At 39.5% G+C, this 25,749-nt stretch overlaps 1 protein-coding gene across 2 annotated transcripts; it reads right to left on the minus strand.

Annotated features, from left to right (window-relative positions):
• Window positions 1-570: 570 nt before the first annotated feature.
• On the minus strand, window positions 571-25,489 carry LOC113440474 (matrix metalloproteinase-27-like). Of its 2 annotated transcripts, none has more exons than XM_087937088.1 (11): window positions 25,077-25,489; window positions 14,769-15,007; window positions 12,760-12,908; window positions 12,538-12,666; window positions 11,083-11,193; window positions 9,430-9,591; window positions 8,111-8,231; window positions 6,788-6,918; window positions 6,435-6,594; window positions 1,668-1,771; window positions 571-1,223 (listed from the first exon to the last, which is right to left on the minus strand). In XM_087937088.1, exons 2-11 carry the CDS (start codon window positions 14,912-14,914, stop codon window positions 1,123-1,125), a joined length of 1,314 nt encoding a protein of 437 aa, XP_087793214.1. In that variant the 5' UTR covers window positions 14,915-15,007; window positions 25,077-25,489; the 3' UTR covers window positions 571-1,122. The 2 variants fall into 2 exon arrangements, with proteins under 2 accessions (XP_087793214.1, XP_026562679.1); XM_026706894.2 differs by lacking the exon at window positions 25,077-25,489 and adding an exon at window positions 17,754-18,181 and having other exon boundaries at window positions 601-1,223.
• Between the last annotated feature and the right edge of the window lie 260 nt (window positions 25,490-25,749).

A 25,749-nucleotide genomic window follows, 5' to 3' on the forward strand; every position in this document is an offset into this window, starting at 1 on the left:
TTCTCTCCCTGATTAGTTTCCATCCATTGTTTCTTGTCCTGCCTTCAGGTGTTTTGGGAAATAAGTTGACCCCCCCCCCCCTTTGGGGACAGCCTCTCAAATATTGGAATACCGCTATCATGTCTCCCCCAGTCCTTCTTTTCTCTAGACTAGCCAAACCCAAATCCTGCAACCATTCTTCATTATGTTTTAGCCTTCAGGCCTTTAATCATCTTAGTTGCTCTTCTTTGCACTTTTTCAATTTTTCCAGATGAATACATACAAACCCACAGCTCACAATGACGGTGGTGATGATGGAGGAGAGGGAGAATATCTTATGTACTTAGCGAAAGTAAACTATGGTGTAAAACAATGTGCAAGCACAGTTTGAAACTTTTTACAAATAGAGACAATGATTTTATGCTGACTGGATTTGCAAATCATGCCATTTGTTTAACTAGTTCACAAACAACAAGAATTGAAAATAGACGTTCCTGATTGAAACTTGTGGACGTGTCTGTTTATCTGGTATTCATAATCTTCAACCCAACTTTACTTTTGTTCTGTAATGATTTTCTAAGTGTAACTTCTGTATCACATATTTAATATGAAAAACATTTTCCAATATAATACTTTGTTTTTATTAAAATCATTTTCTTGTCTTACTGCATATCAACTATAAATACATTTGAAAAGCAAACAGATTTTCAAAAATTGCAAAACCGTTTCAGAATGCATAGCATTACATTGGCAATTTTGTACATATTCCCTAGGCAATGCAGTTCTCTGAATTTAGTGAATTTTATTTGGGAGCAAACATGCAGACTATTAGTGCCCATGTCACAGAAGAAAATGCAGTCACTGTTTACAAGAAGCTAAAGTTCTTGTTAAAGTTTTATATGCATTGAGTAAATACGCTCTGAGTAAGGAGATAACATTTTATAACTAAAATAGAAGCACATAACAGTTTTGCAGATAGCAAAAAGCTAATTTTCAATATTTCTTTACTGCCATCTAGTGGTCCTCTGGATCTTAGCTTCCCAAATGAATTTTGGGATATATAACTGTTCATAGTTTTAGTGCTTTAAGAGAATCATCGGTATATTATTTTCCTCTTACAGGAGTTGTGTTTTAAGACAATTTCTAGCAATTAAGCCAGCTGTTGCTCTTCATTACACGAATCACCCTTTTAGTCTTTGGATCAAACTCCCATTGCTTGGACCCATGGAAAAAATAGAAGAAACCTAAAAGGAAAAACACTGTTATATAGAAAAATGATAGAAACATAGAAAATTTACGGCAGAAAAACATCTTTCGAGTCTGCCCCTTGATGGTTTTTTTTCTTGTTTGTGTTTCCTTTTTAACTGATTTTTTATTATTTTAATTATTTCTGCATTTCAGTTTTTAGTCCTTAATATTGACTGCAGAAAACCACTACATAATGCATATTATTATGCAGATTAGTGAAACTGTTTAAGGTTCTTTGTTAACCAATTTTTCTTTATAAAGATAATTATAAGTGAATTGTCTTGTGATACACTATAGTTTTTCTAATGCTTTTAAATATCACCGCCATGGGAAAGTGACATACAAATAAATAATGACAGTAAACAAATTCCTATGTCTATGAGCAGGTTCATGATTCATATTTTAGATCCACATTCGAAAATGCCTTTTATTTTCCTTACCGTTGAGCTGGAAGGCAGCATCAATTTTCTCGTCAATTTCAGGAAAATCATCGCTTATATTCCTTGGATAATCCTCATCCATGGACTGAGTATTTTCATCATATCTGAAAAATATCAATTTAAGGAACGTATTAGGTGCAAGATTTGCCTGGTATGAATTCAGCCCATGGTCCTAATGAAAAATAGCTGTTGGTGTAATATGTGATGTGCGGAAAGATGAAATAGATGCAAGCAAACAGAATCAGATGGAGAACTATATAATACAGATAGTCCTCAACTTACAACAGTTTGTTTAGTGACCATTTGAAGTTACAATGGCACTGGAAAAAGTGACTTATGACCATTTTTCACACTTATGACTGTTGTAGTATCCCATGGTCTCATGGTTTACATTCAGATGCTTGACAACCGGTTCGTATTTATGACGGTTGCAGTGTCTCAGAGTCACGTGATTCCCGTTTGCGATCTTCTTGCAAACGAAGTCAACATGGAAACCAGATTCATTCAATAACCGTTGTACTAATTTAACAACTGCTGTGATTCACTTAACAAATGTGATGAGAAAAGTCATAAAGTGGGACAAAACTCACTTAACAAATTTCTCCCTTAACAACATAAATTTTGGGCTCCATTGTGATCATGTGTTGATGACACGCTGTGCATCACCAACAACTTCCCATTCTATTTGCTGATTTGTTTGGAAAGTAATATATAAATATTAGTAAATATTATGTAAATATTAGTAAATATAGGAAATACATTTCATACCTTTTAACTACGATTAAGTGTTATACCTGTGATTCTTGACAAATGTATTTTTTTTCTTTTATGTGTACTGAGAGCATTTGTACCAAAACAAATTCCTGGTGTGTCCAATCACATTTGGCCAATGAATAATTCTACTCTATTTTATTCTATTCTGTTTTCCACTTTCCACATCATTCCATTTGGATGCAGTGTTTGTTGGTGCTTGTATTATTATTTAGACCAGGGGTCTTCAAACTTAACAGCTTTAAGACTTGTGGACTTCAACTCCCAGAATTCTTCCTCTAGTCATGTTAGCTCAGGAAATCTGGGAGTTGAAGCCCACAAGTTCTTAAACTTCCCAAGATTGAAGACCCTTGATTTAGAGATTGTCAACATTTGCTTTAAAAGATGAAATGCGTTATCACACGAGTCCTAAAACAAGGCTGCACAGTGTGGTTGAAGGCTAAGGTTATGCTAAGGGCATGCTAGCCTCATTTGGAAAAAAAAATGGGCCTGAAGATAAAATCTGAGTTAGGTTTGCTGTAAGATAAAGCTACATTTGATTTGGTTTAAATATGAACAATTAAAATAATTGCTTCCAATTTATATAATGTTAATATTTTTTTCCTTTTGTCTGAATAAAGGGCCAGCTTTTGGAAGACATCCCATGGTTGTACCAACCCGCAGAAGGCTGTAGGTTGTGCTTTTCTCTTTATATATATATGTGTGTGTGTGTGTGTGTGTTTATTTATTTCTGAGGTTCTCGCGGGTATTTGTATGTGGATCTTTGGTTATTCAGATTTCCTCCTGCATAAAATTGGAAGTATCTAGGTGATGTTTCAATGAAGTCTGATTCATCATAGATACCCGCGAAAACTTAAGGAATATATATATATATATATATATATATATATATATATATATATATTTTCTGAGGTTCTCGGGGTATTTATATGTGGATCTTTGGTTGTTCGGGTTTTCTCCCGCGTAAGATTCGAAGTATCTAGGCAACGTTTCGATGAAGTCTCATTCATCATCTTCAGGCTTCTGTCTCCGGCTCTGTGCTTCTCAGAGTAATGGAGATTGCAGCTGCTTCCTCCTTTTAACTGCCAGTGGGGTGGGACTTGATTGGGTGGGGGCTTGGCTGTGTTCTGATTGGGTGGGGGTGTTCTCATTGGTAGGGGTTTGGCTGTGTTCTGATTGGTTGGGGGTTAGCCGTGTTCTGATTGGTTGGAGGCGTGTTCTGTTCAGGTGGGGGCTTGGTTGTGCTCAGGTTAGTCTTAGTTGCTGGGGGATTTGAGCTGGAGAGTTGTGATCTTGCTGTTTGGCTTCTAGTTCGTGGTCCTGTTGCATCTTCATAGTGGGTGTCGGTTTGCTTCATGTATGGCTCAGAGGGGTTTGAAGTGGGTAGTGATGCAGCTGCAGTGCAGCTTCTGGTCCATGGTCGTTTCTCATTTTCTGAATGGGTGGGAGTCTGTTTTCTACATGGAAGTGTGGTGGTGGCATCTTGTGTGGCTCTCATGGGTGTGGGTCCGGTGTCCTTCTTCATGTTAGGTACTCGTCTGTTCATGAGGGCAGGTTTCCAAATGGCTGGAAGGCGGGAGGTGTCATCTCGTTTGTTCATGCTGTGTGGGCGTTTTTCTATCTCTATGGCTTCTCTGATTATTCTGCTGTTGAAGTGTTCGGTTTTGGCGATAGTTCTGGTATTTTTAAAATCAATTTCATGTCCTGTGGCTTTGAGGTGTTGGACAATCAACTCCCCTTCCTAGATGTCTTGGTATACAAAAGATCCAATGGCTCCCTAGGACACACCATCTACCAGAAGAAAACACATACTAACCGCTATCTACATGCACTCTCACACCACCACCCAGCACAGATCAATTCCGTAGCCAAGACACTCATCTTCAGAACAAAATGCTTAGCCGATGAACAACACCAAAAAACCGAACTACACACTCTCACCAACGTACTTACAGCCAATGGATTCCAAAGAAAGAAGATTACCCACCTAATCCAAAAAGAAACCCCAACCAAAATACAAGACAGAGAACAAGAAAACGGCAAAGCCCTCCTCCCATATATAAAAGGCACTACAGACAAAATTAGCAAGATCCTCCAAAAACACAACATCAAAACAGCATTCTGCACAAACAGAAAAATATCCACCATCCTAAGAAACCCCAAAGACAAAATCGAATTAGAAAACCAAGGAGTATACGAAATCCCCTGCACTGCCTGCCCTACCACATACATTGGACAAACTAACAGAAGAATAAGTGCACGCATTGAAGAACATAAGAATTCAATCAAAAAAGAAGAAACGACCTCTTCCCTGGTCCAACACCTCAAAGCCACAGGACATGAAATTGATTTTAAAATACCAGAACTATCGCCAAAACCGAACACTTCAACAGCAGAATAATCAGAGAAGCCATAGAGATAGAAAAACGCCCACACAGCATGAACAAACGAGATGACACCTCCCGCCTTCCAGCCATTTGGAAACCCGCCCTCATGAACAGACGAGTACCTAACATGAAGAAGGACACCGGACCCACACCCATGAGAGCCACACAAGATGCCACCACCACACTTCCATGTAGAAAACAGACTCCCACCCATTCAGAAAATGAGAAACGACCATGGACCAGAAGCTGCACTGCAGCTGCATCATTACCCACTTCAAACCCCTCTGAGCCATACATGAAGCAAACCGACACCCACTATGAAGATGCAACAGGACCACGAACTAGAAGCCAAACAGCAAGATCACAACTCTCCAGCTCAAATCCCCAGCAACTAAGACTAACCTGAGCACAACCAAGCCCCCACCTGAACAGAACACGCCTCCAACCAATCAGAACACGGCTAACCCCCAACCAATCAGAACACAGCCAAACCCCTACCAATGAGAACACCCCCCACCCAATCAGAACACAGCCAAGCCCCCACCCAATCAAGTCCCACCCCCACTGGCAGTTAAAAGGAGGAAGCAGCTGCAATCTCCATTACTCTGAGAAGCACAGAGCCGGAGACAGAAGCCTGAAGATGATGAATGAGACTTCATCGAAACGTTGCCTAGATACTTCGAATCTTACGCGGGAGAAAACCCGAACAACCAAAGATCCATATATATATATATATATATATATATATATATATATATATATATATATATATATATATATATATATATGTTTGTTTTCTGAGGTTCTATATATATATATATATAGCTAGTCCTCAACTTACAACAGTTCATTAAGTGACCATTCAAAGTTACAACAGGGCACTGAAAAAAGTGACTTATGACCATTTTTCACACTTACAACCATTGCAGCATTCCCCATGGTCACATGATGAACATTCAGACACTTCTGAACTGACTCATATTTATGACAATTGTGCTATTCCAGGGTCATATGATCCTTTTTTGTGACTTTCTGATAAGCAAAGTCAATGGGGAAGCCAGATTCACTTAACAACTGTGGCAAGAAAAGTCATAAAAGGAGGCAAAATTCACTTAACAACTGTTCCCCTTAGCAATGGAAATTTGTGATCAATTGTGGTCAAGTTGGGGTCTACCTCTGTATATATATATGTGTGTGTGTGTGTGTTTGCGTGCGTGTGTGTGTGTGTGTGTTTCTTGCAAAACCTGCTGCTAGGAAGGTTTTTCTAGTGTTCCGTTCGAATGTCCGTAAATCTTATGATGTCCGCTGGGTATCTAAAGTTCATGGATCCAAAATTAAGATTGTTAGAAACAAAAGAAAGAAGTATAAAGTTGTTTTGTTTGATCAAGGCGTTTTTTAAAAAGTTAATGTCCTTTAAAAATCTTTGCTTTACTTTCCCTTCTTTTTGAGCTTACTCCGCATTTTCTTTTATTATTGTTATTAAAACTTTCAATAAAAAATGTTTTTAAAAAAACTATTTGAAGATCACTTTAATATTCCCCTTCTATCTTTTCTTACTAATGCTCAATATGATCCTTATTATTTTTAAAAGGGGTTTGAGAAACCTTACCTCCAGTATTGGTTACCAACAAAGAAATAGGTTTTTCTAGTATCTTTATCAAAAAGAGCAGCATCGATTTTCTCAATGTTTGTTGGGAATCCCAACTTGTCAATGGGTTGGGGATAGCCAGGCTGCATTTGAAGCCTACTAATCATCCAAAATTTATTACCTGTGGAAAGACATAGGAGGAAAGAAAGCCAAACGTTTTCAAATTTCATTAAATAATCCCCATTGTATGTATGTAAGTATGTATGTATGTATGTATGTATGTATGTATGTATGTATGTGTAGAAGTTAGCACCCACCCCTCTCCACAAGTTTTAAACTTGCCAAATTTGAAAACCCTTGCCTTAATGTCTTACCTTTAAAGAAAAAAACCTGATCGTTCATATTTTCATAAGCTGCCTGGATTCCAGATGGCAGGAGAGGTGACAAAGTAGAAATTGGTTCCATGTCCACTTCGGACCTAGTCGGATACACTCTCCAGATGTGCCTGCAATGAATGGGATGGTGCATTTCCTATTACTAAAAATAATTATTTTGTGAATTTAACAGACAACTGGTTCTATTGCAAATCAATTTACTAGAAAAACATAGAAATCTGTCTAACATAGTCATAAAGATACAGTTAGGGGCAAAAGCTGAACATAAGAACATTTTTGGTGCAATGTCTATGGAGCTTCTCGGTCATCCAGCTTCATTGCTGTCCCAAAAGTGCTTTTTCAAGAGGCAACTGGACTTTTGGGTCTTTGAAGAAGTTTCACTTCTCGTCCAAGAAGCTTCTTCAGCTCTGACTGGATGGTGGATCCTTCCATTCTCCAGCATCCATTCAGAGCAATACTCAGGTCTCAAACCCAGACTGTCAGCTCTCCAGTCAATAAGCTCGATGTCTTTAACTGCTGAGCATTGTGCTCCCATACAAAGAATATAAACCCTTCCATTCCATACCATCCTGTCAGAACTGGGAACCTTCTTGGACGAGAAGTGAAACATCTTCAAAGAAAAAACAGAAAGTCCAGTTGCCTCTTGAAAAAGCATCTTTGGGACAATGGCTTCTATATTTACTCAGAGGTCCACTATACTTTCCTGAGATTCATCCTAATAAGATTTCAGGCTCCAAGTTCTAAGCCTACTAACCCTGTAGTTTGGCAATCTAATGGTTCGGCCATGTATTATTTGACACAAGTCCTATCTTGATTGGCTTCCTCTAAATTCTAATCCCCCCAAAATTGAAGGAAAATAATCCTGGTGCTATTCTAAGGTTTATCGTGAGTAAATGAATCACGAAGTATGTATATTTACAGTTAATTTTTAATGGATCAAAATTGCCAACTTTCTGCAATGGAGTCAGAAAAGTATGACGAGGCAAAATGTCTATGGAGATCCAGGTCATGATTTTCCCAGAGGTGCTTTTCCCAGAGGTAACTGGACTTTTAAATTTTTTCCTTAAAGACATTTCACTTCTCACCCCAAGCTTCTTCATTTCAAAACTGAAGAAACTTCTTAGATGAGAAGCTAAATGGAAAAACCAAAAAGAAAAAGCAATTTTTGGACAACAATGAACACAAGGTGGGGGTAGAGAGTCGAAAATATTTTATTTTCAATGTCAAGCTACTCAACATGCCATATATGTACTATGCAGCTGTTCTGCCTTTCTCCTTTTATAGTAAGCAAAACCTGTTTACCTTCCCTTAAAAAATATCACTTCTCTTCGGAAGGTAGTGATGGCATCAAAATTTAGCTTAGGATCACAAGCTTTTGGTAACGTTGGCTTCACTGGTTCATTTGAAGGATTTTGTGATGGTCCTAAAATAATCAGATGGAATATGATTAATCGGAACACTTGTTTTCAGAGTGGAAAATGTGTCTATTGTGGACAAATGAAGTGAGCTATGCAGTATGTGTAAGTTTTATTTAATTAAATAATTGTATCATTTACAGATTGCTTTCATAATGCACATAACATCATTATGGGCTTGCTTTGTATGGCTACTTTAAAACTGAATTATTGCTTGCAATTCTTCTGTATTATCCCAATAATCCTACTGTCAGGTTTCCAAGTGATGAAACTCATTCAAATAAAGAAATGAGCAAAATCCACCTTCCAAAACAAATTTCTTTTATTTAGGTAAGCATCACCTGGCAAAGACTTGGCAAAGTCTGTTGTAATTCAGGATCTGACACAAACCGGAATTACACCACATAATATTGTAAGTTAGAAGCAACCCAGAAAAGTAACATTCCCCAATAGAATTAAATCAATGTTGCCTAATGTCTTCAATCTCCACCTCCAGGTCTTGGCAGGGTCAGCTTCTGTTCCCACGGGAAGGAAAGTCACCTAGCCAAAACAATTCTCACTATCTAACCACTCCTCCCACCATAAGAATGTGGTGAGCCTGAAACCTTCCCACCTTATACCAGCAAAGAGAAAGAAAGAAAAGGAACATAAGGTGAGAATATAGAGCTAAATAAAATGGCTGCATATCAGAGATGGTATTCAGCAGGTTCTGATCAGTTCTGGAGAACCGGTAGCGGAAATTTTGAGCAGTTCAGAGAACCAGCAAATACCACCTCTGACTGGAGATCTTACAGTATCCTTTCCCCTGCCACGCCCACCAAGCCACGCCCACAGAACCAATAGTAAAAAAAAATGAATCCCACCACTGCTACATATATGTCAATTTCGGGCTCGAAACCTACCAGGTAGATCTTGCTGACATACTAGGTATGTTCTCATATTGAACTAAACCATGATGAACCAATAAAGGAAACAATCAACCAGCCTCAAAGACAAAAAGTTGTGAGGCGCGCGCATGCGCAGTGCGGTAAGTTTGCCTCTGAACTGAACTAGAAGACTTCCAAGATCCCTTACAACTCTGTTACTCTATTATTCCTACTAAAGGTCCCGGAAAAATCTTGGGCATATTTTTAAACAGATTAAAGGAAGTTAGGTTAAAAACTGAATCATATTTTTTGAATGAACTCTGAAGACATGCTTTCTTACCATAGATGGCCTGAATGGCATTAATATCATCTTCAGAAAGTGGAGAATCATCTGGGTCAATGGGTTTATAATTGGGGAACATCAGTGCTCTTGGATCATTAGAATGTGCGAGGCCAAGTACATGCCCAATCTCATGTGCAGCAACAAGGAATAAGCTGAATTCTAAATAAATAAATAGTAATAAATAAGTCAATAAAACACGGTTATACATGGACTGTAGATGCATACATGAAGTTCTACTCAGTTCACTGGGATTCAGTCTCAAGGAAATGTACATATGATTGTTCAATTTGAGGCTTACATGGAGAAAATGAGACATTTGTAACAAATGCGTATAATATACAGTAGAACGTCACAAGGAATTACATACCAGAACAATGTTTTATTTGTATAAGGAACATTTCCCTATTTTAAAGAGAACCAATTTGGTCTAGTACGGGTGTATCAAACTCACATCATCACGGCGGTGTCACATGACATATTGTGTTCTGACCCACGCCCTTTTCCAACAAATCAAACACAATCCAAAAGGAACAGAAACCTTTTAATGCTTCTGCAAAATAATTAGCTGTGATAAGCACAAGCCTTGCCAAACTGTGTGAGACAGTCAAGAGATAACAGACAAGAAATAATTTGCAAAACAAGAATTTTTAAATACAAACTCGCGATGCTGACATGTCCACGAGGCTGGAGTTTCAAAACGTCTTTGCCTTCTGCAAAGTACATTCATTTCACAGCTGGCTTTTATCTTCTTGAAGGAGGGGCCATTACCTTGCAGCCTTACTCCCAAATCGCCTGTGCTGTTGTAATTGCTCTTTCCTATGAGCAATCTTGTGCGCATGCACACTTGGCACAGGCTCCTCGGGAAGCTCCTCATCACTGCTGCCAGCCCCCACAATCTCTGAAAGCAGCAGTTTGGCAGGACCCTAATGGCCCTGGCTCCTCATCTGAGTCCTCGCTCTCCTCAGCTGTCCGCACCTGCTGCCGGCTAACCACAACAGATTGGGACTTTTTCCCTCTTCACTAAACCAGGCATGGGCGTGACCAGCACGTGACGCCTCTGGCCCATGGGCCGGGAGTTTGACACAAGGGTGGGCTGCTGGGGGTTCACAGGGGGTTTGGGAGAACCTTTAGCTAAGATTCGGTACAGTTCAGAGAACCCCAAATCCCACTCCTGGTTGGCCACGCCCACCCCACCCCTCTCAGGAGTCCCCACATAGCCTGTTTTGGATGCAGGTAAGTGCAGGGTGTGCGCAGAGGCATGGGGAGGGCAGAATCTAGTCTTTTCAAATCTGTCCACACCTTACTCCTTCTTTGCCCACAGAACATCCATTTTTCCATATGTTACTTCTGGCTGATGAAGCTCCATCAGCAGTTTCCTGGCTCCATCCAGTTTAATGGGAGCTCCAGCTGAAGCTGAGAACTATATTGGTGGCCAACAGAGACTAATGCTCTATCCAAACATCTACTATCTATTTATATAAAAGCAAGAAGAACCTCTCTCCCATAAATGATGTATAATTATATATAAAAATAAGTGACATTAATCTAGACTGTTCCCACTGCCATAACTACTGATAAAATGTCATTATATCCCCCCCATTTCTACAAGGAAGAATTCCCACCGCTAAAAGGGTGAATCTCTAAACTTACTAATGGCAGAGTAAGGGAGAGGAACAGCAGAAGTTTTCAGCTTTGGGACTTTTTTCAAAACAGGAGTCCTGACATCTTCTGCTGGAACAACAGGGTAATTAGATCTTTGCTCTGTAAATAAATGAAGAAATAATGGCACTTTCAGGTAATTCTTGTTCCAAGTGAGCGATAGGAGCAAGCCATAAAGTAATCTGAATAATTAGAGGTAAGATTCCCCTTTCCTGTTTTCTTTTGATGGAATTCACACTTATTTATCTTGGTTAGCTGTAAAACCTGCCCTTGTCTCAGAAATCTCCTGGATGAAAACGTTTGCTTCAAGTTTATCATCCCATAATAGGTGAGTTTACATATAGGTAGTCTTCAACTTATGAACAGTTGCTTAGCAGCCGTTCGAGTTATAATGGACCCCCAAAATGGAACTTACAACAATAATTGTGAGCCCAATTACAGTCATAACAGAAGAACTGCCTCTAATTGAAAGTTCCGTGCTTGGTTCAGTGGAACTCAACTCAGATAATCATGCACAACAACTGAGTTTCCATACAGGTAGCCTTCAATTTATGGCCAGTTGCTGAGCATTCGAGTTATGATGGACCCCAAAAATGGGAGTTATGACCTGGTTTCAGAGTTCTGACTTCCACCCCCTCCTGCAATCCTGTGACTGCATTTTGGATGTTCAGCAACCAGCCCACAATTACACAAAGCTGTTTGGAGTGCCCTGTGATCACAATTCACAACATTACAATTTACAACATTACAACAACTAGTGTTTACTTTTCATAGTGAACAATAGGTTGGCTAAAGATATGTAAGGAGCATGGTGCTTGTTTAATGACTACCACATTTTTCTCACCACATTCTCTTAACAGCCACCTGAAAAAGGATGATAAAATTGAGTCCAGTCACATGGTAACTCATTTTATGACCATCATGTCTTACAACAATAATTGTGAGTTCAAGCATGGTCATAACACAAGAACTGCCTCTAATTGAAAGTTCCATGCTTGGTTCAGTGGAATTCCACTCAGATAATCATCAGTGGTGGGATTCAACATTTTTTTATTAACAGTTCTGTGGGCATGGCTTGGTGGGCATGATGTAGCTTGGTGGGTGTGGCTTGGTGGGTGTGGCAGGGGAAGGATACTGCAAAATCCCCATTCCCTCCCCACCACACTAACCTGCTTTCCTGCTCCATTCTCCTGTGCAGGGCAACCAAAGAAGACCCAGACGCAGGTAGTATTTGCCGGTTCTCCAGACTACTCAAAATTTCTGATACTGGTTCTCCAGAACTGGTCAGAACCTGCTGAATACCACCTCTGATAATCATGCACAACAATGCAATGACACTCATTTCAATGTCTTTACTATTATTCTGGATTGTCCTCTTTGGAGGATTTACAGCTACCGTGAAAATAGCTCTTGCACTTCAAAACTGAAAGGTTTATTACCACTTACCATACAAATTGGCTATCCAAGTTTCATCCTCATCAAAATGGACATTTCCACGGAAGTAATGACCAGGAGGGAAAGCGTGCCCGAGGACCCCTAGCGGTCCATCAAATTGCCGTGGACAGCGGCCATGCACTGAAAGACAACATGATATGAGATTGTTGTACTCTCACTTCATAAAAAAGAGCTTAAAGAAACTTAAAGCTGCTGTAGGATTTAATGTTCTACCTCTTGTTGCAAACTCAATCACGATGTCTGCTCTCCCTCTGTGAATCCTGACAAAAGCCAAAGGAGTCACTTTACTCCAAACTTCAAAAGCCTTCTTGATGGAGGCATCCACATCAGCTCTCCTCATGTCAGGAGTGTAATTCGCAATTCTAAGAAAATTAAAATGCAGAGCATTTTTTCACTAAAACAGTTTGGTCTAATGGTTAAAGCACTCTCTAAGGCATTCTCTCTCAGCCTAATTCACCTCAGGGGGTGAAAATAGGAGGCGAAACAAGCATTAGGTATGGTTGCTGCCTTAAGTTATTCATAACAATAATAAAAGTGAGATTAAAAACAAATTAAAAAAATCACTTGCACTATTATGGCAATTAACAATTTGGGCTGAAAAATGAACGTACAAATAAAAAAAAACAAACCAGATCCAAGTAGATTGAGACAAATGATTAAAATCTTTCCAGTTCATGTTGACCAGTTCCTGGATAGAGTTATTCATATTACTTTATTTTTTATTGAGGTGTGAGCAAAACAATTTCCCCTTCCTCCTTCCTCCTTCCCCCTACCGAAGGCATTTTCTTCCACTGAATGGTTTTTGCAAAATAGCAGTGTCCAACGTCTGCAGGCGACAATACAGTCCTTTCAGCAGTTCGAAGAAGATTCCACACCGATTTGCACTATTCAGGTGACCCTGAGGTCACAGATAACCCACCAAGTGGTCCAGTGTGCGATTCCAATATTTTTCTTACCAGTTCTATGAGAAAGCACTTTGCTTGTGCATGTGCAACACTAAAAAATCGCCCTCTGTGTCAGTCCTGGTGGGGTGAACTGTTTTTTAGCTCAGCTGAGGCACGGCAACCCACTCTGCCACATGAATCAGCTGAGCTAAAAAACAAGGGAATATAGGATAGGAAAGGGCGGGGGAGGGTGGGTGGGGCCAGCCAAAGGTGGTATTTGCCAGTTCTCCTAACTACTCAAAATTTTCACTACCGGTAAGCCAGAACCGGTCCGAATCGGCTAAATACCACCTCTGAAGTGGCCTCAACGACTCTCAGAAAGCGTACTAACAACCAGATGACTGCAAGGAATATAAACCCTTTCATCCTCCACCATTCAGTCAGAACTGAAGAAGCTTTTCGGATGGGAAGTGAAACCTCTTCAAGGAAGAAAAAGCACCTTTTTGCACCTTTTTTGAAAAAGCACCTTTGGGACTTCCCTTATATTTCATTTCATTTCAATTAAATTATTAAATCAAATCAAATTACATGAATTAATATAATTAATAATTTCTCTTTTCTCTCATATTTAAAATACTATTTATAGGGAACTTTAGAGTTCTCCCAAAATTTCATGAGAAGAAATGCAATCAAAAGTCCTAAATTGTACATCGATACTGTAAGTATTCAAGTTTAGTTTTTCCAGTTTAAAATGAAGTTCTAAGAGTGACAACTAATTTTCAGTATTTTTCAACTTGTAAGTGCTGAGCTTATGACAAAATTGCTATTATTTAAGATCTATTCTGTGTATAACTAAGGAGGTACTATATTATTCTTATCTGAGGCATGTTGACTTAGATTCAGGGGATATCGCAAAGAATTTCTTTTCTTTTTTCTTGGGATAAAGTAAATTTATTTTGTTTTCTTTTTGCTGGTTATCTTATCTAATTCACAGCTTTGTAGCAAAAAAGGAAAGACTAAATCATTCCCTGAAACAAACTGAGAAAAGATGTTAGTTAAACAGTTACAGCACAGTAGGTATGCTATTTTCCCACCTGGTATTTCTGCAATTACAGGAATTTGTTCATGCCTTAAATGGTGTCTTGTTTTAGACCTTCTAGATCAGGGGTCTCCAACCTTGGCTACTTTAAGCCTGGAGGATTTCAACTCCCAGAATCAACTCCCAGAATTCCCCAGCCAGCACAGTTGAAGTCCTCCAGGCTTAAAGTGGTCAAAGTTGGAGACCCCTGTTCTAGGTGTCATCTCATACATTTGATCTATCATCAGATTATATTTTACCTGTATGTAAGCTTCCTTTTTCTCCATCCAGGAAGAGCCAGGACATACTGTCCAATATCAGGGATACCACATCTTGGCTGCTGCATGACTTCTAGGGTCTCAGCATCAACCTTTCCTGTTACATTCAATCTAAAAAAGTCTTGCATTTGTTTGATTTTATCCACAAAGGATAAATTATTTATCTTCCATCCTCGCTGCCTTGAATCAGCTTTCTGCTCATAAAACTGATTGATATATGCCTGACAAAAAGAGAAAAGCATTTGAGTCTAAAAATGAATACATAATTTTCACATTAATTTTTTTTATACATTGTAATCTATTTAAATGTTTGCTTGGTAGAATAGCAATGGCATATATTCATTTTTGCATTCATTGTTATAAGTTGTCCTCCACTTATGGCCACAAATGGGAACAGAACTTCCATTACTAAGTGATTTCATCATTAGGTGAGTTGCACTTGATTTTATGACATTTTTGCCATGGTCCTTAAGCAAATCACATGGCCATGAAGTGAACCCAGCATCCCTCAATGACTTTGCTTGTTAGAAACTCTCTGGAAAAAGCACAAATGGCCACCTGGAATGCTGCAACCGTTGTCAATACATGTATGTTGTCAACACTAACATTTTGATCATGTTATTTGCAAGAATCATATATCTGAGCACCAGCCATAAGTCACTTTATTCAGCAGCATCGCAACTTCGAACATTTGTTAAACAAATGATCCTGTCCAGGCCAGGAGTTAATACTGAGTGAAGGTACCTGAGTAAAGGTGTCCCCCGCCCTAAATACAATATTTATGTCTATCTGTCTGTTGAAGTGTATTGTCAGAATGCTGCGCTGCCATGAGTATTGGAATTGGCTTGACCTAAAATGTCAGTGGTTTAATTGTGGCTATATTTGCAGAGATTTAGTTGGGATCCTTCATGAGTTGAGATTTAAGGAATGTTCATCACGTCTTGCGACTATCTATCGACAGTCATATAGGCAGTCCTCGACTTACGATGACATTTCGGCCCAAAATTTCTGATGCTAAGTTGAGACAGTTGTTAAGTGAACTTTGCCTCATTTGATAACCTTTCTTGCCATGGTTGTTAAGTGAAATCACTGCAGTTGTTAAACTAGTAACACAGTTGTTAAGTGAATATACCTTCCCCAATGACTTGGATTGTCAGAAGGCTGCAAAAGGTGATCACATGACCACTGGGACACTGCAACTGTCATAAATATGAATCAGTTGCCAAGAGTCCAATTTTTGATCACATGACCATGGGGATGCTGCAATGGTCATAAGTGTGAAAGATGGTCATGTCATTTTTTTTCCAGTGCCATTGTAACCTCAAACATCACTAAATGAACTGTAAGCAAGGACTGCCTATATGTTTATATTATATACGTCAATTTTCTGTTTCTCTATCCTATACAGTAGTTTTTAATGTCTTTGCAATATATGTGATAGGTCACTGATGGCGAACCTTTTAGTTACTGAGTGTCCAAAGTGTGCACATGCATGCCCAAACTGCAAGGGGCATGGGCGTGCATGCACATGCGTGCACCCATTAGTAGTGGGATTAAAAATTTTTTACTACCGGTTCTGTGGATGTGGCTTGGTGGATGTGGTGTGGCTTGGTGGTCGTGACAGAGGAAGGATACTGCAAAATCCCATTCCCTCCCCATCCCACTAACCTGCTTTCCAGCTCCGTTCTCCTGTGCAGGGCAAAACAAAAGAAGACCCAGCTGATCAGCTGGGACGTGGGAGGCAGAGAATAGATGGGGTTGGCGGGGCCAGTCAGAGGTGGCATTTGCTGGTTCTGTGAACTACTCAAAATTTCCACTACCGGTTCTCCAGAACTGGTCAGAACCTGCTGAATACCACCTCTGGCACCTGTGCATGCATGGCAGAACCTCGAAGACCAGCTGGCTGGTGGGAGACGGGGCATCCTAACCCCAGCAACACCTTCAAGAGGTGAGATCTTTTTCTTTCGTGAGCTTCTGTTTCATCGTTTGCAGAAATTTTCCTGCAAATGATGGAGAGAAACGCCACGGTGAAACACGGTGGAGCTGAGCTGGGGTGACGTTGCGCGTGTCCACAGAGAGGGCTCTGTGTGACACCTCTGGCGTGCATGCCATAGGTTAGCCACCACTGTGTTAGATGATCTATGTTTTTTGGAGGGCGGGGGTAAGATTACTGGATCTTTGGAGTTACATAACATAACCGTTACAATCTATAAAAAAGGACAACTCCCCCATACACCACAAATTTCTCACTGCAATTTCTGTAGCACACAAATCACTCTAAAACAGGGTTGTCGAACTCCCAGCCCGAGGGCCAGATACGTCACATGATGACGTGAATTTGACACTCCTGCTCTAAAGTGTCTTAAGCAAAGCCAGAGTGTTATGTCTGGGCGGTGGGTCCCAAGGAGAGACGAGACTCGAAATAGTGACAACAGCTCTTTATTAGGAAACCAGATACTGAGACAAGACTCCCAGCCGAGGCAGCTCCTTTTATAGAGCTGCCTGCGGCTAGGCAGCCTATGACATGCATTTGAGCTTGCCGTGCTTGGTTTTACCCAATCGCGGCAGCCGAATAAGAACCAATCAGAATGCTTAGTTCTGTCCAATCATGGCCCGGCTTTTCCGGACCAATAGGAATGCAGGCCTACAAGCCTGCTAGTATGGAACACAAAGCACTCAGAGAAGTAAGACACGGCACCAGATAAACAATTAGAGAAAAAAAACAACACAATATCTTAATCAAGGAACAATCAAGGAGAAAAAACATACCCCAAACAAGACTGGCAAGACAAGCTCCTATATATAAACAACCAGCAAACTTCCCTCTCCTATGCCCTGAGGTTGTTACATAGACTGGTAACTAAACATCTGCAGGAAAAGAGCAACCTCAAAAAATATTAAGAACCCCACCTTTCAACCTCAGGTACCACTGATTCCAAGTTTCTCAGAGCCCCGTGGCATTGTTACCTGTGCAAGCTGTTCATTTTGTTCTTCACTTCTCTTCTCGGAAAGGATGGGGAGTCCATAAGAAAGTGCAATGCACCCAAATAAAAGTAAAATAGGTTTCATCTTAAAATTGGGTTTCCTTGTTTAAACAGTTGCAAAGTTTCTGTTTCTGCTATCGCAGTTCATCTGGCTTTCAGATTTTTGTGCTTTATGTTTCATAAAGCCAGCTGTGGACTGACTCAACATTTCGTCATGTTCTGATTAGCAACAACAAGCACACAAACCAGGAGAATGTGTCACAGTGCAAGTAGACTTAAAATCTTGATTATATAAAACTTTATAGCACGGAACTAGCAAAAACACTTTCTAAATCTCCCTGACTACCTTTAAACATCTTTCAGTTTCTAAAACAGTGCCTTTTACCTATACAGTATTGCAACCCCTACCCAAACTGTGACTAATTTAAGGTATTAATTTAAGATATCTTAATGCAATTCTTTTCATTGTTACACGAGGTTAGGCATTGTGGGTTATACTACTGTGTGTAGTGTGATCTTACCAATTATGTCTCTTTCTGCAGATTGATTTTAAAAAGTCACGACATACAGCATGTGAAGTGTAACCATACAGATATTTAAAACACCTTTAACCCTTCAATCAGAATAGAGCTGGAAGGGACCTTGGGAGGTCTTCTAGTCCAACCCCTGCTCAAGCAGGAGAGCCTATACCATTTCAGACAAGTGGCTGTCCAGTATCTTCTTCAAAATGTTCAGTGTTTAAGACCTACCACTTCTGAAGGCAAGCTTTTCCCCTGGTTAATTGTCTTCACTGTTAGGAAGTTTTTCCTTAATTCCTTCTCTTCTTGATTAGTTTCCATCCATTGTTTCTTGTCCTGCCCTCAGGTGCTTTGGAAAATAAGTTGCTTCTTTGTGGCAGCCCCTCAAATACTGGAATACTGCTATCATGTCACCCCTAGTCCTTCTTTTCTCTAGACTAGCATATCAAGTTCCTGCAACTGTTCTTCATATGTTTGCTCTTCTTTGCACTTTTTCCAAAGTTTCAACATCTTTTTTGTGTGATTATTGCTAACTTATTCATGGATAAATTCCTATTTTATATTTACGTGAGGGAAACCGGGTAACTTTCACTATCCAGCCAACGAGCAAGGGAAGGAAAGAGTGAATGAGACAGAGGCAGTGAAATGTGTTACGTATATTTTGATACTATAAACTTCCACTATTCAGATGCATCCTTGGGTACACGATGGGGAAATCACACTTTTAATTTTTCTCACCATCAGCTGTTACTCATCTTGAATTCATCATGAACCACAAGAGTATAGTGTTTCCTCCATTGAGTAATTTAACATAATGTGTCTCAAAAATCACACAATGGATGACAATTTATTTCTAATTGGGAGGTGCTGATGATTCAGCATTCTGAAAGGTACCAAGATGCTAATGAAAGAAACTCCTGAATGGGATTTTTTTTTTTTTTAAATGTGAGGGAGGACAGAGTTCCCCATGTAGTAACAGAATAATTATTAACCGATTTAGTATAATAGTGAATCAAACATATGTAATTTCCAATGGCATATGTTCATAGAAACAGCTTTGGACAATTTCGTAACACTAAACTTGACAGAAACCACTTAAAGTATTGGAGCTGTGCTGGCGCAAAGGTTAGAAGGCAGCATTGCAGGTCTAACTCACTGCTCACTCTAGGAGTTCAGTTCTGAGCAGCCCAAGGTTGGCTTAGCCTTCCATCCTTCCGAGGTTGATAAAATGAGGAGCCAGATTGTTGGGGGCAATAGGCTGACTCTGTAAACTGATTAGAGAGGGCTGTAAAGCACGGTGAAGTAGTATATAAGTGTAAGCACTATTGCTAAAATTGTCACATTAGTAAACCCAGAGGTCAGTAGGAAGAGAAACTTCAAATGATCAAAGGGCACATCCAGATAGCTGGTTTAACATGGTTTTCCCACACAGTGGTAGAAATTATGCCAGCATAATATGTTCTGACCTTATAACTCTGCCTTAGTAATGAGACTGGTGATTGGTACTAACATGAAAGTTGATGGAGTCAAGTTAAAGTATAGCAATTGGTGCATTTCCAAGATGATCCTAATCCAATAATAAAAACTCCCTTTTATGACCCTGTAATTCCTTAATTCAGGATAGAGCTGGAGCATGTGGGTGGAGCTGAGCATTAACTGGCCGGATGCCCTTCCTGATGCCATGTGGAGTTCACAGCTGATATTTTTTCTTTGCGCCCAAGGAGAGAGAAACATCTGCCGCTACCTAGGATTGAACTAACTATCAGCCTTCTGAATGGGAGGCAAGCTTCTCACCATGCCACTCAGATCCTAATCCAACGATCACTCCCTTACTATGGCCTGGTGCTGGGGAGAATTTGGTTTAGGCAGATGGCTAGATGGGCAGGAGCCAGTGGTGGTATTCTACCGGTTCGGCCCGCTTTGGCCGAGCCGGTAACAGCGATGAGCAGCGGAGACTGAGCTGGTTTTCTCCGCCACTCTGCTGTTGGGCCCACCTGCCCACCTGGGCTCCCATACTCACCTTTATCCTCTGAATTTAAAGTGCAGCTACTTTGCACGACACAGAAGAGTTCTGCACAGCAGCTGCTGAAGCAATTGGGATCGTGCAGGCTTGCAGGAGGTGAGTTAGAACGCCTCTGCGCCTGTGCAAAGTGCTCGTTTGGTGCACGCACACATGCAAAGTGTGTGCATGCACACAAAGTGTGTGCATGTGTGCAAAGTGCGCCCACCAAGCCACACCCACCGAACCGGTGGTAAAAAGATTTGAATCCCACCACTGGCAGGAGCAATCTTTAGATTTCACTTTACAGAGATCCTTCTCTTTCTCTCACAATGTTCTACCTGGTTTAGCAATAGCAATGTCAAGATTACTAGAGAAAGAATTTTGAAAGGTTTCTCTAGAAATGTAAGGACTTCTTCTCTCCTGGCTTCATGCCAGTTCAGGAGCAAAATGGTCATGGAGGGAAGAGGGCAGAAACTGAAGAGAAGCACACAATTCCACAGCAACCAATCTTGGTCAGTGGCTATTAGAAAGATTCTAATCTCTGTGGCAGTTGTCACTGAAGCCATACAGGCCTTCAGCCTGACAAGCTTTGTGTTGGGAGAAGCTGGGAAGCACTACTTCCATAATGGAATAAAAAACTCCCAAAGGAGCTGACCTTGGCTAAGGGAGTGAGATGAGGAGAAGTTTGTGTTACGTTCGGCTGAGCTGAGCAGGAATTGAAGTCTATTCCCATTGGCTGAGCAGTCTGACAGCAAGCCATGATGGTTTTTTTACCTAAATGAAATGTTACCATGATATCCTTTTATAGTATTTTGGCCTCCTTTAAGCTGTAGTAAACTCAAAACAGAGAATGATTTAAAGAAAAATATTGTGTATCTAAGGTCAAATAAGACACATGTCCCAGGAAAGGCTTCAAAAAGACAACACTCTTCAAAAATTCAAAATGTGTATGGAAAATGCTTTAAGCCTAATGGCTTAACTAAAGCAAAACCACATGGGATTTTTTTCTTTGTAAATGTAGAAGGCTACACTGTTTACTAATTTTCCTGTCTCCCTGTGTTTCATCACACTGAGGCAATACTTCTGTTTGTTTTGATTCATTTATAGTTCTTGCCTAACCAACAGCTTATACCCCCTGCAGCATAGCATCTGGTTAATGGTATAATGTGCCTTGTGGATTACTGGAAGTAAACATATTAGACCCCCAAAGAGCCAAAACAGACACCATTCTTTGTTCTTACCTTAAATGCACTCCCAAATTAGTTTGCCATTTCCTGATTAGGTATAAGTTATATATTTTTAAATGTTCACAGAAGAACCAAACTCCTTGAGGAGTGTTAGGATGAATAAAACATTTAAGCATTGATGGATAAGAAATTAAATTGTGTTGTTTTCATAGTATTTCTTTTCCTTGTATAGTCTATTATCAAGCCTCTAACATATGCCTTCATTGTACCCCATGCATTCTGGATTGGTGTATCTTCTTTTTTGTTTTCTCTAAAGAAAAAAGGCATTTCTTTCTCCATCCACTGTGTGAAGTCTTTTTCCTTTAAAATAGTATTATTTAACGTCCATCTAGATCTTCTTCTTTGTCCTTTCCATTTAATTGTCATTGGATAGTGATCTGCCCAAGTACTTGTTTCAATATTTATTTCTTGAATATTAGTTATTAATTCTGTTGAAATCCATATCATATCTATTCTGGACCATGTTGAGTGTCTATTTGAATAGAAGGTGTATTGTTTAGTTTTAGCATTTCTTTCTCTCCATGTATCTTTTAAGTTTATTTCATCTACCATTTTAAAAAAAGATTTAGGGAGAGTCTGTTTTGCTTTATTGTTTTCTGTGCTGTAGAGTCCAATTTATTGTCTACAATTCCATTAAAATCTCCCATCATAACTATATTAGCATGGTCCAGTTCAATTATTTTCATATGTAATTTTTTGTAGAATTCTTCTTGTTTGTCATTTGTATAAGATGTTTTATGGGTGGCATTTTCCCCCGACAAGAATAGCAAGAATGTTCAAGAATAAATCCGAAAAATGTTGGAAATGTCATCAGACACCTGGCTCATATTACCATATGTGGTGGACTTGTGCAGATGCTAAAAAATACTGGACTAAAATCCACATATGGTTGGAAAAAATGTCAAAAAAACCATATAGACTTGAAACCAGATATATTTTTATTGGGAATTTTACCTGAAATATATAGTAAAGACTTGAAATATCTGATTGTAAATGTATTAACAGCGGCTAGGATTGTATTTGCCAAAAACTGGAAAAATGAGAAAACACCATCACAGGAGGACATCATTAAGAAAATATTGGAATGTGCTGAAATGAGTAGATTGACATTTGAAATTAGAGAACAAGAGGATAAACAATTTTATAAAATTTGGGATCTATTCTATCAATGGTTAGACAATAAAATACAACAATGAAATATGTAGACTTTTAGAAAATAATAAATATATAAAGATGTACTTCTTTCTTATTATATCTACAAAATGATTTTAGGATAGATTTGGGATGATAATATGAACTGTTATAAAACAAGCTAAGTAAATTATGATTATCTTGTAAAACATGAATGAATAAAAGTATAGTCAAATGATTGATTAATAATGATACTAAGGTATTTAATTTTTGATTGAAAATACGAGATTATATGCAATGTAATTGTAATTGAAGACTACAAAATGGAAGCACAAAACAATTTGTAATCCAGCCGGCACACTTTATGTATACATATGGAAGATGGCTTGATGTTTTTATGTTTTGTTTGTTTATGTTTGTTTTTAAAAACCAATAAAAACTTAAATTAAAAAAAAGAAATTAAATTGTGTTCTGTATCCTTTCTTTTTGGAAATAGGAGTGGCAAGTCAGTCATAAGATGCTTGCTCCAAGAAATCCTGAGACAAACCAAGGACATCTTGATACTTTGAGGGTAGTGAAACATTGTGAAGAGTTCTTTTAACATAGAAACCAAGGAGCACAGATGTCAGAGGGCGGAAATAGCATTTGCTGCAAAACAAAGTAGACCCTTCCTAAACAACCAAATGGGCGGGCGTGTGCGGGGACAAGCGATTCAAATCGTCCCTACCACCTCTCCCAAGGTGGTGTGAGGTGGTTGAATTTAACCCCTGTTTTGCAGCCCTCTCTAAGCAGAGTCAGCATATTGCCCTCAACAACCTGGGACCTTATTTTACCGACCTCAGAATGATGGAAGGTTGAGTCAACCTTGAGCCGTTCAAAATTGAACTCCTGGAGTGAGCAATGAGTATTCGGCCCATTTGAAGAAGCACACAACAACACATATAAAAAAGGGCAAAACTTCCTGTGTATTTCCATAGCTACCCTCTTGACCATTTTTTGACTCTCCCTCATGGATGTCTTGCCATATCTGTTGATTATCATCTTGCAGGATTATAACTAACAGAACATTTTTATTTATACAGCATACACCCATGATGGTGAACTTTTGGTATGCGTGCTGGAAGTGGCATGCAGAGCCATCTCTCTGGGCATACCAGCTGTCACCTGTTTCTCTTCTGGGTTCCGGCACACACATGCACTCCTGGGAGTTGCTCTTCTGGTTTCTGGTACTCCTACGCATGCGCCAGGGGGCTGCTCTTCCATTTTTCAGAGCTTCCCCGTGCATGTGCACTCCTGCTTTGGTGCCAAAAAGATTCACCAACACAGGCATATACCAAGACTTAAAAAAGCTGAAGCAAGATAATCATTAGCAAAATGTATTGTGTTGTATGATTGCAGCTGCTCAGTCTTTACCTGTCGTGGTTAAAGCATGTTGTGTGAACAACAAAAAAGTAGTTAGATGAGTGAAAAAAAAACCCAGAAGAGAAAAATGTCAATCAATAAAACAATAATTTCTATACAAGTATAACATATTTAAAATTAGTTTAGGGCCAAGCCCTATTTAAATAAAATTGTATTTCCTTGCTTGTGAAAACATATCTGGAGATGAAAGTAAGCAAAAGGTTTTTGTTGGTAGTTTTTTTTTTTTTGCAGAAGTGTGCCTGACTAATAAGAAAGTCTTCTTTCCAGTTTTTGTTTTCCAGTGCTTATACATAAAGCTTTTGAGGACAAAATAATTGAAAGCATGGTGCCACACTATTGCCAAGAATATGACATAAAAACAGCCATTTTGGTTTTAAAGCACAATCTACTGTACAGTAAGAATGCAAAAATGTCTTGGAAGCTGTAGCCAACGTACAGTTTTCATTCTGCAGACCTTCCTCAAAAAGATAAGTCTAAAAATTTTAGTTATGTTCTACCATTTCTGGAAATGTGGTGAGGGTATGCAGAAGCAAAAAGATACTTTAGCCAGTGGTGGGAGTCAACTTTTTTTACCACCGGTCTGTGGTGGACAGACTTGGTGGACACGCTTTGCACGCATGCAGGGGGGTTGATACTAACCTCCTGAAATCCTGCACTTTCCTTGTGTGTTCAACAGCTGGTGCACGGCAATCAACTGTGTCACACAACGCAACTTCAAAACCAGGAAATAAAGGTCAGTAGAGAGCCGGGGAGGGCAGGAGGGTGGGCTCAGCAGCTGATAGTCGGAGGGAACCAGTTCACTCAAAGAAGATCCTCAAAGCTACCAGTTTGGCTGAACCAGGCCGAACCGGTAGAATACCATCCCTGACTTTAGCCTTATAGCTATTAATTGCCAGATGCAAGCAGTCAGTGCCACACATGAATAGCTGAAGTCAGTAACTTTATGTCTATCACTTTTGCTATAAAAATTTCACCAGACTACTTACCTTCTCCTGGGAATGACCGGATAAGGCTTCCTGGCTCCTGAGGAAGATAAAGCTTTCCACTTTCCACTATGCAATGACTCCAAGCTAGGCTCTCATTTGGCTTCTCCTTCTATCATAGCTGGCAATTTTCTAATTTTAATGCACTTACTCACTCTTCAAGGCTCACTAATCCTCCCTCCAAGAAATAGGGTTAGAGTTTGATCTAATGAATATTCAAGCTGATGGAATCCTTCATTTGTAAATTGTTAATATGAGCCCAGGCATCCAGAAGTAAGTAACCAATAATAATTATTGCAGCAAGTTAGGAAACCATGACCAAAAGAATTTCAGCCCCTGTTGCAACTCAAGTACTGCCCTCAGTTTGTTTGTTTTTCACTCCAAACTTCTTGCATTTCCTTGTCTTCCTGTTCTGTGTGACAGATGGCTTATCCCCCTACTTTTGATGAGAAGATCTGTTTCTGTTCCTTGTTTTTGCAATAGTCAGATTTGGTCCCATGTTTTTTCACTAGTGTGAGAACTAGATTTAAACAAAGAGAGGACAACGTGAAGCAACCCTGGTCATGGGGCATTTTCAAAGCAGAAAAAGCAGGAAATGTGAATTTTCTGGGAAGCTGCATAACTGATGGATGAATAAGGTCAATAACATCCTTTTTCTCCACATAACCATAATATA

The sequence above is a fragment of the Pseudonaja textilis genome, chromosome 7, assembly GCF_049901715.1.
Source record: "Pseudonaja textilis isolate UNSWEBS1 chromosome 7, rPseTex1.2, whole genome shotgun sequence".
NCBI classification, from domain to species: domain Eukaryota; kingdom Metazoa; phylum Chordata; class Lepidosauria; order Squamata; family Elapidae; genus Pseudonaja; species Pseudonaja textilis.

Bases quoted from the DNA above. Each gene is read 5' to 3' on its own strand.
- LOC113440474 (XM_026706894.2), bottom strand. From the start codon at position 17,855: ATGAAACCTATTTTACTTTTATTTGGGTGCATTGCACTTTCTTATGGA. The intron at 12,667-12,759 runs GTAGAACATTAA...GTTGTCTTTCAG, and splicing joins GATTGAGTTTGCAACAAGAG to TGCATGGCCGCTGTCCACGG. The intron at 1,224-1,667 runs GTAAGGAAAATA...TTTTCCTTTTAG, and splicing joins TGCTGCCTTCCAGCTCAACG to GTTTCTTCTATTTTTTCCAT.